We start from the raw sequence: 14577 nt of genomic DNA on the forward strand, positions 1-14577 counted from the left end.
TGTTAATGTTAGCTTCTTACAAAAGTCAAATTCAATAATTCATAATTATAGACTAATTTTAGAGGCTAAATTTTATTTATGAGATTCAAGTCATTTTACTTGATTTTATGTTTTCCCTTCTGTTTTGGTGAAGGGCTTTTTGAAAGGTTCAATAGCTTATACTTTAATCCTCCTGTCTTTTTTTGGTGTACTTTTCCAAAGACTTATAAACATGTATCCTGTATTGTTAGTATCTTGTGTCTCTTTTCTAGGTGGGAGTTCAGAAGGTTCACTGAAGAACCGTTCTGCTTTCTGCAGTGATAAGCTAGATGAATACTTAGAAAATGAAGGCAAACTGATGGAAACAAGCATGGGTTTCTCTTCCAATGCTCCCACATCTCCTGTAGTATACCAGCTTCCCACCAAGAGTACTTCTTATGTGCGAACACTTGACAGTGTGCTAAAGAAACAATCTACCATTTCCCCTTCTACCTCTTACTCTTTGAAACCTCATTCTGCTCCCCCTGCCTCTCGAAAGGCAAAATCTCAAAACAAACAGTCAGGATTCGGTGGCCGAACGAAGTCGTCTTACAAATCCATTTTACCATACCCTGTTTCACCAAGGCAGAAACACTCTCATGTGATTCCAGGAGATAAGATTGCCAAGAATTCTTCAAGCACTGTTTCAGAAAATCAGGTGAATAACTTTGTTGTGCCAACTTTAGATGAAAATATATTTCCAAAGCAAATTAGTTTGCGGCATGCACAACAACAGCAACAGCCACAGGGAACTCGTCCTACAGGCTTGTCTAAATCTCAGGTGAAGCTAATGGACCTGGAAGACTGTGCACTATGGGAAGGAAAACCAAGGACTTATATCACTGAAGAGCGAGCAGATGTGTCTCTAACAACTCTGCTTACTGCTCAAGTAAGTATCTGCTGTGTTTTTGTAAGCATATTTATGAGTACTTAGCTAAAATAAGGTTGATGCAGGTGAAGGAGAATGGGTTGACAGGGAGATTCTAAGCAGTTAATTAGCACACAGCTGAAGAGCTGTCTTCCCATTTGTTGTTCTTTATACCTAGACAGACACACAAATGTGGATTCCTCCTGTTAGCCAAGGGAGATACAACTTTCCTGTGTAAAGGCAGCTAGCCAGTGTAAAAATCCCAACATGTATATAAGTGCATTTGCTGATCTTGCTAAACAGCTTTGAAAATTCTGCTTAAAAGATACAAAATCTAAGAGGATCCAAGATTTTACAGTTACTTTTTTTTTTTTTTGATTAGTTAGTGCTGCGCCTGTCTTCGCAGCCTTTGTATGTGAAGTGATGGAAATGCATGTTGGTAATGAATTTCTGCGCCTTTCATTTTTAAATCTGGGACTGTATTCTAGAGCCAAAGGTCATCAAATGGACTACATGTGGATTATAGATAATAATATTATTATTTAAAGATTTATTTGTTTTAATGGTGGAATTAGAGAGAGGGGGAGATAGAGTTTTTGTCTGCTGATTTACTCCCTAAATGACCACAATGGCCATTGCTGGCCAGGCTGAAATTAGTAGCCTGAAATTCCATCCACATCTCCCACAAGGATGACTTGATCCATCTTTTGCTGCTCTCTCAGTTGCATTAACAGGGAGCTGAATGGGTAGTAGAGCAGCTGGGACACAAAAAGTGCTCATATGGGATGGCTACTTTGTAAATGAATGATCCAGGCTGTATACCAGTGATATTTTGTGAAACAGACTAGGTCTCACCCATGTTCCTGTCACATAGCATTAGATATAATTTTTATTGATAATGCATCTATTTTTTATCTTTTTGTTTATAATTAGTGAGAATTTTTGTTCTTTTGTTTGTGTTGAGCACTGAAATGGAGTTGTCCAGAGCCCTGGTTACATTCATGGTCTATGAATCTGTATTAATTTGTGGAATAGTACTCAAAGTCAGAAAAGAAGGTGGACTAATATGTTGTAAGCTTGTAGTGGTGGAGGGCGATGGTTAGTGGAATTGTAACGTTATGCTTTAACTTTAGGCGTCTCTCAAAACTAAGCCCATCCACACAATCATAAAGAAACGAGCTCCCCCGTGCAACAATGACTTCTGTCGACTGGGTTGTGTGTGTTCCAGTCTAGCTCTGGAGAAGCGCCAGCCTGCTCATTGCCGTCGACCAGACTGTATGTTTGGCTGTACTTGTTTGAAAAGAAAAGTTGTGCTTGTTAAAGGGGGATCCAAAACTAAATCTTTCCAAAGGAAAGCTACTCACCGAGATCCAGTATTTTATGATACTGTAGGAGAGGACATAAAGGAAGAAGAAGAAGGATTGAGGGAAGAGGAAGAGCCATTAAAAGAGAAAAAGAAAAGGAAGAAGCTTGAATACAGTGAGTATTGAGAATTAAAACAAGTATAGTCTTTCTTGTGGCTTAGCCTTGGTTGTAGATATATGGATGGATGATCTCTTGTTCTGTCTGTCAAAATAAAAGTAAATTAAAATGTGAAAGAAGTTTTTAGTAAAAATCTTTGCTTGTGGTTGAAGCCATTCACCAAGTAGTTTGAGATTTGGGGACAAAATAGGGGAAAACCAGAGCTGAGCATCTTTTTTTTTAAGATTTGCTTACTATTTTTACTGGAAAGTCAGATTTACAGAGAGAAAGACAGAGAGCAAGTTTTTCCATCCACTGATTTACTCCTCAAGTGGCTGCAATGACCAGAGCTGAACTGATCTGAAGCCAGGAGCCAGGAACTTCTTCCAAGTCTCTCATGCGGGTGCAGGGTCCCAAGGCTTTGGGCCATTCTCTGCTGCTTTCCCAGGCTATAGACAGGGAGCTGGATGGGTGATGGAGCAGCCAGGGTTAGGACTGGTGCCCATGTGGGGTCCTAGCATGTGCAAGACGAGGACATTAACCACTAGACCCCTGTGGCATTTTTTTTTTTTTAAAGATTCATGTATTTATTTGAAAGGAAAAATCAGAGAAAGGGAGAGACATCCAGAGAGAGATCTTTCATCAGCTGGTTGACAGTTGACATCCCAAATGGACACAATGACTGGAGGTTGGCCAGTCTAAATGAAGGACCAGACCTTCCTCCAGGTCTCCCACAGGGGGGGTGCAAGGGCCCACGTACATTTTTCTGTTCTGAAAAGCTTATTTTCTTTTTGGATAAAATATGACATAGATATAGACCCATGTTATATATTACTTCATCCTTTTGCTTTGTGTTTTATCTTTATATCTCATTCAGAGAGGCTGATTATGATTTCATTATGTAGAATATCTTTTTGTTTATAAGATAATTCCTTTTTTGGGGGCATGTCTGTTTATATGTCCTGTTGCTTACCATGAACTGAGGAGTTTTTGTGACTGTATTTTAAAGACTGATTTATTTATTTGAAAGACAAAATGGCAAAGAATGGAAGAAGACTAAAGAGGGGGAGGAAGAGAGTGTTTTCCGATCATTGGTTCCTTCCCACATTCTGAAACCAGGAATCAGAAATGCCACCTGAGTCCACCATGTGGGTAACAGGGACCCAAATAACATGGATCATCATCTGCTTCCTCCTAAAGCTGTTAGCACAAAGACAGCGTATGTGTATTTGTAAAGTGGTGAATTTGAACAATGTAGTTTTTCTTGTGTTTTAGAGTCTCTACATGCTATTTTCACTGTAGAACATCGCAGCTTCCCATTTGAAAAAATGTAGTTTAATGTGCAATACAGACTTGTGTGTAATTCCTCTTATGTGCACCACCTGTTTTACTTTCAGCCTTGTTTTGTCTTGTTCCAAAACAAAGTATTATTTAAAAGGCAGAGCAATGGAGAAGAAGGGGATGCATTCTTTCCACTGGGAATTCATTCCTCATTTGCCTGAAATAGCCCAGCATGCTCCAGGTCCATTTTAGTCTTCCACATGGGTTGCAGGGGCCCAAACTTTCAGACCCTCTTGCATTGCTTTTTCAGGCAAGGAGTTGAATCAGAAGCAAAGCAGCTGGGATTTAAACCACTGCTCTGTTATGGGATGCTAGCTTTGCAAACAATGGCTTAACCCACTGTACATTGCTGTTTTAATGAGTTCTTACCTGTTGTGAATGGCAGCGTACCAGTGCTAACTCTGAGTTACTGGAAGCACCTAAAAATCTATCCTCCTTTTTGTGAAGCTATATGTGAAACAGAGCCTGAACAGCCTGTTCGACATTACCCATTGTGGGTGAAAGTAGAAGGTGAAGTAGATCCAGAGCCGGTCTATATTCCCACGCCTTCTGTTATCGAACCTGTGAAACCATTGTTGTTGCCTCAGCCGGAAGTTTTACCTCCTGTGAAGGGCAAGCTGCTCACTGGAATTAAACCTGCACGGACATATACTCCCAAACCCAATCCTGTGGTAAGCCTGGCGTTTCATCTTTAAATGCAAGTTGAAAAAATTTATTGTAAAGATGATGAGCTTCAGGCACATTTTTGGTTGTTATTCTGTTAGATCATTCTGCCTTCAACAATATGTCTTTAAGAAATTAGCTTTCTTTCTGGTTTAATCAGTGTATTTGAAGGAAGTTTAAAAATGTTATTAAAGAAGAGGTGAATAGTATTGATTCTTAAAATAACCGAATCACTTTCAGAATGATAGAAAGGTGTTTTTACATGTAAAAAATTTATTAAGGATACTGTTATTTTCATGGTGTTAACATATTGAGTAATTAAAATGCTCAAGTGATTAACAGTGAAGCATTATTAAAATATTTTTTAAAACTTTTAATATAAAGTAGTAGCATTAAAGTTCAAAGTTTGAAATAACTTACTGTAAGACTTTGAAAACCGATAAGTGAAAGTAAAGCAATTCTGGTGATTGAATTCATTGCGCTTTTACTTGCTATTCCATTAACTTGAAGAATATTTTATGATAATGCAGCACAGTAGTCTGTAACATGCTGATTTAGAATTTTTTGTTTTTGATCTGTATTGAAAATGTAGAAAATGAGAAAAAAAATTTCTGCAGCAAAGTGATTAGCGTAATCTTGAGCTTCACTGTTATGTATTTTGTTTTTCTAGTTACTTAGTGTATTTTATCAGAGTATCAATCTGTGATGGACTGGTAATTCTGTTACCAGATGGATTTAAGAAGCATTGCTCTGATATGATCTGAAATTTCCTGTCAGAGAATCAGATGCTTTCTAGCTGCTCCAAGATTAATTTACTTGTGGACCATACATAGGAATTATCAGCAAAATTATCAACAAAAACTAAGCAAGATTTTCTTTCCTGTTTAGAAGACTTTTTATTCCCATTGTATGGAATGTTATATTGTATGAAATTTACAGATTCGGGAAGAGGACAAAGATCCAGTCTACTTGTACTTCGAAAGTATGATGACTTGTGCCCGAGTTCGAGTTTATGAGCGCAAAAAAGAGCAGAGACAGCCATCTCTGTCCCCATCCCCAACTCCATCGTTTCCTCAGCAGAGTTCGAGTCATGCTAGTCCTGAAAACCACAATGCAAAGGTGAACTGTTTGTTGTGTAATTTCTTTTTAACTTGCAGTTTTCTGTTGCTGATGTTAGCAGTTGTATATTATTATATTAGAACAGTATCCTCTACTTGTACGATAGAGATGGATTAAATAACATAAAATTAGTACAAAAATATCCATTTAATTCTGTTAGTACCTGTTCAGATGAGCTTTACATTATGATGATTGAAAATTTTACTCTGTATGACTCTGGAGCAATTTCTTAAATAATGTAAACACCCCTGTTTTGATTAAGTTGTTATCTGCAGTTACTGAAATTTGCATCTTTCTATGTTAGTTATTTAATTAGCTGAAATTTATCTTATAGATATTATATATTTTTCCTTTTTTTAATAGAATAAGGTTCTTTCTCTTTGTATTTGTATATGTGTGTATTTTTTTTTTTATGATTCAGTCATTATCATGGAGTGTTTTTGCCTAGAGTTGTGTATTGGAATAGCATACCTGAGTGTACAGATATGAAGTTACTGGTATTTTAAATCCTTGTGTTGATATCACTTCTGTGACAAACCTAATGTTTAATGTCCTGGTCTCTGTAGACAGTATTTTATGTCAAGTTGAAGTATTTGTGTGTTGTTCCCTTCTTTAGGAACCTGATTATGAACAGCAGAACTTAAAACAACTTTCTTGTGACATGGAAGAGGATTCTGATAAATCACAAGGTTAGAATGAGAATTCCTTCTTGTAATTTGATAGTAATTATAGAGGTCTGGATTACAGTAATTATGGAGGAGTACCCAAACCAGCAATGAAGACATGTCTGCCTGTCCTGTTTCTAACTTCTGCTAAAAAGAGAGACAAAAAGTTATTCTATACCCACTTGATGTATTTAACACTCCTATTCTTATTTTATCCTATTGCATATTGTTACTGGAGACATTTAGTGATATTTTCATTAACTTTTTAAAAGCTCAGCAATATTTTTAAGGATTTTTATTTATTTGTTTGAAAGGCAGAGTGATAGAGAGGAGGTGAGAAAAAGAGAGGGATCTTTCATCCACTCATTCTCTCTTCAAGAAAATGCAATAGCCAGGGTTGGACCAGGCATATTACCGGAAACTTCTTCCAGAACTCCCAAATGGATAGCAGGGACCCAAACACTTGGACCATCTTCTGATGTTCTTCCCAGGTATATTAGCAGAGCACTGGATTGGAAGTGGAGCTACCAGGACTTGAACTGACACCCATGTGTGATGCTAGTGTTGTAGGTGGTAGCATTACCCACTGCCCCACAATATAAGCCCTACCTGTAAGATCCTTTATAGTTATTATCATGGGGGAAATGCAAAGGGAGGAAGGAGGAACTACTACCAGGTTTTCTAGTAGTGGCTACCACTGTATTACTGTGTTGAGAGTTAGCAACTAGTGAGTTACTTACTGTTGTTGGTTCTTAAACATTTGACACGAAACATTGCTTTTTTAAATGTTGTGATACTCATAAAAATGATAATTTTATAGTGTATTGAGGTGAGTAAGGGAGGCTGCTTGCATAGAGAACTTGCCTGAGAGCATGAGTACCCTACCTCACCAGGACCTGCATCCTTGACATACATGTAATTATAACACATTGACTGTTGACTTATGCCATTGAATCCTGGGTGTCTAGTGAATTATACATTTAATCAACATGTTACCATAGATAGAAATACATTACAATACACTGGGAAGTTGCTCAGTCTGCACAGAGGAATCACATGAAAGCTCAGAAATAATTCAAAACTATTGCAGTAGAAACTAGAGACAGGTAGAATGCACTTTGTTGTTGTTAAAACCAGAATATTGTCTTCTTTACTATTCTTTAGCACTAACTTTCACAAGTTCGAAAGCATCTACATCTTGCTTACATAGATATGTCAGATAAGCTTCACTTTGATTGTAGGTAATGCTTTACAAGGGAACACTTTCTTACCTAATAGTTCCAGGTTTTTCAGAATAGAGCTTGGTCGTCAGGACAGTGAAAACTTTCCTGTAGTCAGACTCATTGGAATCTTTATTCTTTCTGGAAAATTCTTGAACTGTAAATTTTACATTCACAACCTAGATATTAAGTTAACACTAGGAGACACATAGGAGTGGGAGTGAGAAACACTGGCATTTCTTTCAAAATTCAGTGTAGAATGCTGTGATGCAGAAGTGTTCTTTTTCTTCTTCTCCTTTTTAATCAGAAAAGAGCTGGAAGTCTTCCTCCAATGAAGGGGAATCCTGTTCTACCTCTTATGTGCATCAGAGTTCACCTGGTGGGCCCACCAAATTGATAGAAATCATCTCAGATTGCAACTGGGAAGAGGATCGGAACAAGATTTTGAGCATCTTGTCCCAACACATCAATAGCAACATGCCACAGTCACTTAAGGTGGGCAGCTTCATCATTGAGTTGGCTTCTCAGCGAAAGAGCCGGGGTGAGAAGAACCCTCCTGTTTATTCTTCCCGTGTGAAAATCTCTATGCCATCATGTCAAGACCAAGATGATATGGCTGACAAATCTGGATCAGAGACTCCTGATGGTCCATTGTCCCCTGGGAAAATGGATGATCTCTCTTCTGTGCAGACAGATGCTCTGGATTCAGTGAGGGAGAGATTACATGGAGGCAAAGGCCTGCCTTTTTATGCAGGGCTTTCGCCTGCGGGGAAGCTTGTGGCTTATAAACGTAAACCCAGTTCAAGCACATCTGGGCTTATCCAGGTGAGAATTACCTTTAATCTGGGTACAGCACCTTTTATACTTAGGAGACATCCTGAATTTTCAGAGCCCTTAAGGCAACCCTTAATGTCATTGTCTTTACATTTCCTAGGATCTGGGATAAAGTATTACCCATTTTTGTAATAGGCCTCAGTTAAATAGATGCAAACCTAGAGTGTATTTTTGAAACACATGATTAAAAATGTAGAGGTTTGTATTAGCTTATAACTTGGTTCCTGGTCTTTCCATAAAGTTGCTTCTTTTGAACTATGTTGTCTAGATGGAGTGATAACTTTGACATACAAGGAGACGTAGTCAGGAAATCACTGTACCTCTGGGAATTTAATATTAGCAAGCAATTTTCAAAGCAAAACTGTGTTGGAAATGTTAGGGATAGTAAGAAGTTGAAATTGGCTTTGAGGTGAAAAGTATAATAATGTGCATTTTCTGCAAACTTATTGAAAACTCCTTGTCTGTGTTTAGAATCTTTAAAAAGTTTAATTTAGTAAGATGTTATTCAAATATGTAACATTTTTAAATTGAAGCTTTATTTTTTAATTCTTTAGAATTTTTGTCAATGTAATGATCATTGTTGGACAATACAAGTTTTATTGGTTAAAGTTATACTGACATACAAAAAGTGCTTTGGAAAGAGAAATTCTCAAGTGTACTTTATAGTCAAGGAGATATGATCTCCTTGCTAAGTGACATTAAATACACTTTTGAGTCAGTGTCAGAGCAGCAAATGTGTAGAGATGTGCAACATTACTGCCAGGTTACTTGATTTTTACTAGACTGACTACGTTCCTGGGTTAAGGACTTTTGCATTAATGATATGACAGATACTCTTAGTTAAAAGACTTCATTGCAGTTTTTTCTTGTTAGTGCTTTGTAATTGCTTCTATTGGTATTTCTTATATTTTTGAAAGATTTACTCATTTATCTGAAAAGTTAAGTCTCAGAATGGGAGAGACAGATATCTTTCATGAACTGATTTCATTCCCTAAATGGCCATAATGGTCAAGGGCTGTGCCAGGCTGAAGTTAGGAGCCAGTAGCCTGATTTTGTCGTTTGGGTCTCCAACATGGATGCAGGGGCCCGAGTGTTTGGGCCATCTTCTGCTGTCAGAGACACATTTACCAGGAAGCTGAGTCAGAATTGGAGCAGCCAGGAATCAAACTGACACCTACATGGGACGTCAGTTCTATTAACTAAAATTGTTTACTGAGATTGCTGGGTGTGTCTAATCAAAAAACTGAAATGCTTTACAATTTGAAACTCATATGAGCACTGACATGACAACTGAAAAATTCTGTACCTGGCCCTATTTAAGTATACCTAGGTGTGTTCTAAAGATATTATATAAAATTACCTGTAGATTCTTTATAAGGTATACTTAATATGTAATAATTTTTGTGTTAAGGCTTGGATTCTATCCCCCATATTTTGTCATTTAAATGCAGAGATTCTGAGCTCAAGGATTTCAGATCAGAGATATTCACCCTGCCATATTCTTAGGAGAAGCTACTGAGTAGTCGTTGAAGCCTCTCCCAAAAGAACAGGTGTGGGTAGCTCTGCGTGACTTTTTATGTAACTTTATATAACCAAAAATATATAGTAAGTTTATTTTTAGAGATCTCTGGGAATAATCATCATTTTACTTAAGTAGCAAAGAGTAATTTTGTTTTGTGTCTTTAAAGTGGAGTGTCTTGCTATAGCTATTCTCCTCACCAATTTGTTGTTAACTTAGAGAATAGAATACAGCTTTAATTCTTGAACAAGATTATCTGTTTGAGTCACCCAGCATATGACCTAGAGAAAGAACATGGGTAGAAACATGGTAGGGTTTTGTTTTATCAAAACCAAACCAGAAAGGAGCTAGTGTCCCAGAAGGGCAGTCTAATCAACCGAGACAGCATAGATATTTACTTCATTTGTTGGCTCACTTTTTCTGACATTTGAGTGACTGAAATTGTAGTGAGTTTTTTACTAGCAAAATTATGCCTGTATTCAAGATAAGGAGATAATAGTATTGAAGTTGAGTTTATTGAAAACTGAAAACTAATGAATTTGTGACTTTAACAATGTACAGTAGATTCACCATGTGTTTTTCAAACATGAAGGATGCTAAAAAGACCCCAGTTTCATTGTGCTGCCCCTCTGGTCTTGCTAATGGTTGTTAATAAGTTAACCAGAATTGCTTAATGACAATTGTATGATTGTTTAGACTTGACTATGTATTTTATATATAAATACATGAATGATGAATTTCTAAGATTGCTTCCAGACTACAAAATGAGGGGTATGAGGTTAGTTGAGAACATAAAATCAGAGCATTTTTTTTCGTGTTCTGATTACTTATTTTACCTTGAATAAAGTCCATCACTTTTTCCCCCTCCTAAATTTGAATAAATAGACTTTTAAAACCTTGTAAAAATAAAACCCCTGACAAGGGAGAGGAGTTAGCAAGAGAATTTTATCTTTACAAAATTTCTCTTTGCCACTTGTTTCAGGTTAATGGTAAGAGTTACCCGCAGGCTAAGTTGCTATTGGGACAGATGGGGGCATTGCATCCAGCCAATAGGCTAGCTGCTTATATCACAGGCAGGTTGCGACCCTCAGTCCTGGACCTCTCAACCCTCAGTACTGTCATCTCCAAGGTAGCATCCAATGCCAAGGTGGCTGCATCCAGGAAACCACGCACCCTGCTGCCTTCCACATCCAATTCCAAAATGACATCTTCTACCAGCACCACAACAAATCGCCCTGCGAAGAATCCAAAGGCATTTGTCCCAGCAAAAAGGCCAATTGGTAAGTTGGAGTTTACATAAAAATTTTGAGAGAGCCTGTGACTTGTCAGTTAATTTAGATACAGTGCTAAGTGAGTTAATTTAGATACAGAGTTTATAAAAATGAGAGAATCCCAGAATTTGGCATTATTCTGTTAAGTCTGTCATTTAAATGTTTTAGTTTTTGCAAGGAAGAGTCCTCTTGTAATGTGTTAAACAATAAGTTGAACTTTAGCTTTTTGAGGCTTTTAAACTTGTGGTATTAGTACAGAAAAAAAAACAGAGTTTAATTTTGTTTTTTGAGAAGGAAGAACATTTTAAAGTGTTAATTATTTTTTCCACAAAGACTGATGTTTTTGATAACAGTCATTATGTGTGTGCGTTGAGTTTAGGAAACTAAGAATCCAGCAAAAGCTGGCAGGGTGTATTAATATATAGGCTTAAAATAGAAGGCTCTTGTAAAACACGATTTTGAAAACATTGCATTATTCTATTCATCGCTGTTCTATGAATGACAAACTCTTTCTGTTGCCTAACATTTCAATGTTAGTATTTACCTTTGAAGCATTTCTGTTTTAGCTTTCAGTGTATCTACAAGTTGTTTAATGAATTCTTCTTTTTGTTGTTTCCAGTCTACTTAGGAATGTTAAGTGAACGTGTCAATTGTTATTCTTATTTCTCTAACAGGAATCTAAAATCTCTAGCTAAAGGCTGGAATTGTGTGAAGATAGAGGATGGGCATTATATGCATTAAAAAGAACCTATTTTACCGCTTTTAAAAAGCAGCTTTCATATGATTTTCCAAAAACAATCTCGTTCTGCTCTTTTTTTGAATAGTGTTTTGATGTATTTTACAAATACGTGATACTTGATTGCTTCATAAGAGGACAGCCATAAGGAGGTATAGGTGCTTGGATGGGGAAATGATGGAATCCAGTTTTAAAATTAGTGTTGAGGGAAGAATTCTATTTTTAAGAAATATTACTTATTTGTAAGGCAGAGAGAAAGAGAGGTAGTCCATCCAATAGTTAATTCCCCAAATGCCTGCAACAGCCACTCCTGGGCAGGGCCAGAGCCAGGAAAAGGAACTCCATGTTGGCCTCCCATGTGGTGGCAGGAACTCAAATATTTGAACAACTGCTCATTGCTTCCCAAGTGCATTAGCAGGGTTCGGGATCAGAAATGAAGTAGCTGGGACTCAAATCAGTACTCAGATAATGGATGTGTACTTCGCAAGGGGCAGTTTAATTAGTGCTATACTGTGACACCCACCCTTGTCTGGCCTTATTATCCATTTAGTTGAAATTGTTTAAAACTGCATTATCTCCTAAGTGGCTTGACATTTTGAATATGTTGCACAGCCAAAAAGAACTTTTGTAGGAACACTCAACTTTGTTCTTGTTAAAGTTATAAAGGCTTGATTTTTTGAGGGAAGTGTTTGATTTCTGTGGATGGACATTGGCATATGTAATGCAGGTAGGTAGTACCTATAGGAAATTGACTCACTGGTGCCCAGTAAATATTGAAAGCACGTCACTATGAAGATAAAATAAGAACTGAAGATTTTTGACCTGCAGATTTTTATTTGCAGCGGCTCGACCCTCTCCTGGTGGTGTGTTCACACAGTTTGTGATGAGTAAAGTTGGAGCCTTGCAGCAGAAGATACCTGGAGTTAGCACACCCCAACCCCTGACAGGCCCACAGAAGTTCAGTATCAGACCTTCTCCAGTAATGGTCGTCACACCTGTGGTTTCTTCTGAGGCAGCTCAGGTGTGCAGCCCCGTGACTGCTGCTGTCACTACTACCCCTCAAGTGTTTTTAGAAAACGTTACTGCTGTGACACCTATGACTGCTGTTTCTGACGTGGGAACTAAAGAAACAACTTACTCTTCTGGTGCCACCACTCCAGGGGTTGTTGAGGTCTCTGAAACTAATACCAACACCCCTGTAACATCTACCCTGTCTACAGCCACTGTGAACCTTACCAAAACTACTGGGATAACTACCCCTGTGGCTTCAGTTGCTTTTCCTAACTCTTTGGTTGCATCTCCTCCAACCATAACTCTTCCTGTTGCTTCCACTGCCTCCACCTCCATAGTCATGGTGACCACAGCTGCATCTTCCTCCATGGTGACCACACCAACTTCATCTCTGGGCTCTGTTCCTATTTTACTCTCGGGAATTAATGGGAGTCCACCAGTGAGCCAGAGACCAGGTAAGGCCTGCCTGTTACTAGTTGCTTTGCTCTATAGCTCTTTCCATAACTATAGTTGTGAGAATTATAAATATCTTAGGTATGGTAGATGTTTTCTGCCATCAAGTGGTGTGTATAAATCCTGAAAAATTTGGCATTCTGCACAACTAAACGTTGAAAGCAATAGAGCCTGTGGTCTATTTAATATGAGTTTAGGACACATCACTGAAAATCTATTTAAATTTGTAATAAGAACCCTAATAAAATAATCGACACCCTGGAAGGTAACTTTAACAGCTTTGACAGATAATTAGTGGTTGGAAATTATCTCAGGACATGCAAAAGATACTGTAACACAAATAGAAGTGCACCTGAGCAACAAGAGCTTTGAAAGGCAGAGGAAAAGGTTTTCCATCTGCCAATTCACTCCCCAACCACTTGCAGCTTCCAAGCTAGTAGTCTGTAGCCTAGTCTGGCTTTTTCATGTGGTAGCAGGCCTGATCATTTGAGCCATAACCTGGTGTCTCTCAGAGTTCACTTTAGCAGAAAGCCAGAATGGGAAGTAAAGAGGAGTTACACCTAGCCACTACTGTATGGGAAATGGAACATTCACAGGTAGTGTCTTTCCCTGTGTGTACAGCTTTGTAAGGGAAGATAACGAGACAGCAGAGAAGTCTACTTTATGCCTATGCTGCAGACAAGCTGAGGGCTCTTATTTTTTTAAAAATTTTATTTATGGGCCTGACACGGGTAGTTTAGTGGCTAAAGTCCTCGCCTTGTAAATGCTGAGATCCCATAGGGGTGCTGAATCTAATCCCAACAGCCCTGCTTCCCATCCAGCTCCCTGCTTGTGGACTGGGAAAGCAGTCAAAGACTGCCCAAAGCCTTGGGACCCTGCACCCACGTGGGAGACCTGGAGGAGGCTCCTGGCTTCGGATTGGCTCTGCTCCAGTCATTGAAGTCACTTAGAGTGAATCGTCGGACGGAAGATCTTCCTCTCTGTCTCTCCTCCTCTGTGTATCTGACTTTCCAATAAAAAAAATCTTTTTTTCTATCTTTTAAAAATGTATGTTTTATTTATTTATTTTTATTGGAATGTTAGATATACAGAAAGGAGAAGAGACAGAGAGGAAGATTTTCCATCTGTTGATTCACTCCCCAAGGGGCCGTGATGGCCGGAGTTGAGTTGATCCGAAGCCAGGAGCTAAGATCCTCTTCCAGGTCTCTCACGTGGGTGCAGGGTCCCTAGGCTTTGTGCCGTCCTTGACTGCTTTCCCAGGCCACAAGTAGGGAGCTGGATGGAAATGGGGCTGCAGGCATTAGAACCAGCACCCATATGGGATTCTGGCCCATGCTAGGCTGCCGCTCTGAGCCCTTTTTATGTTTTGTACTGAAGGTTAATATTTACTCCTGCTGT

The 14577-nt window shown here is 38.4% G+C and overlaps 1 protein-coding gene across 1 annotated transcript in view; it reads left to right on the forward strand.

Annotated features, from left to right (window-relative positions):
- The window catches only part of LOC121168203 (MAX gene-associated protein-like), a 65571-nt gene that overhangs the window by 25363 nt on the left and 25631 nt on the right, over positions 1-14577 (forward strand). Inside the window, exons 8-15 of the mRNA XM_040998091.1 lie at positions 252-907; positions 2020-2365; positions 4136-4359; positions 5291-5470; positions 6087-6159; positions 7663-8180; positions 10838-10988; positions 12558-13181. Coding sequence (XP_040854025.1) covers positions 252-907; positions 2020-2365; positions 4136-4359; positions 5291-5470; positions 6087-6159; positions 7663-8180; positions 10838-10988; positions 12558-13181 — 2772 coding nt within the window. The remainder of the gene's footprint in view (positions 1-251; positions 908-2019; positions 2366-4135; positions 4360-5290; positions 5471-6086; positions 6160-7662; positions 8181-10837; positions 10989-12557; positions 13182-14577) is intronic.

This window comes from Ochotona curzoniae, unplaced genomic scaffold (genome assembly GCF_017591425.1).
Source record: "Ochotona curzoniae isolate NIBS_2020 unplaced genomic scaffold, NIBS_Ocur_1.0 patch75, whole genome shotgun sequence".
NCBI lineage: Eukaryota > Metazoa > Chordata > Mammalia > Lagomorpha > Ochotonidae > Ochotona > Ochotona curzoniae.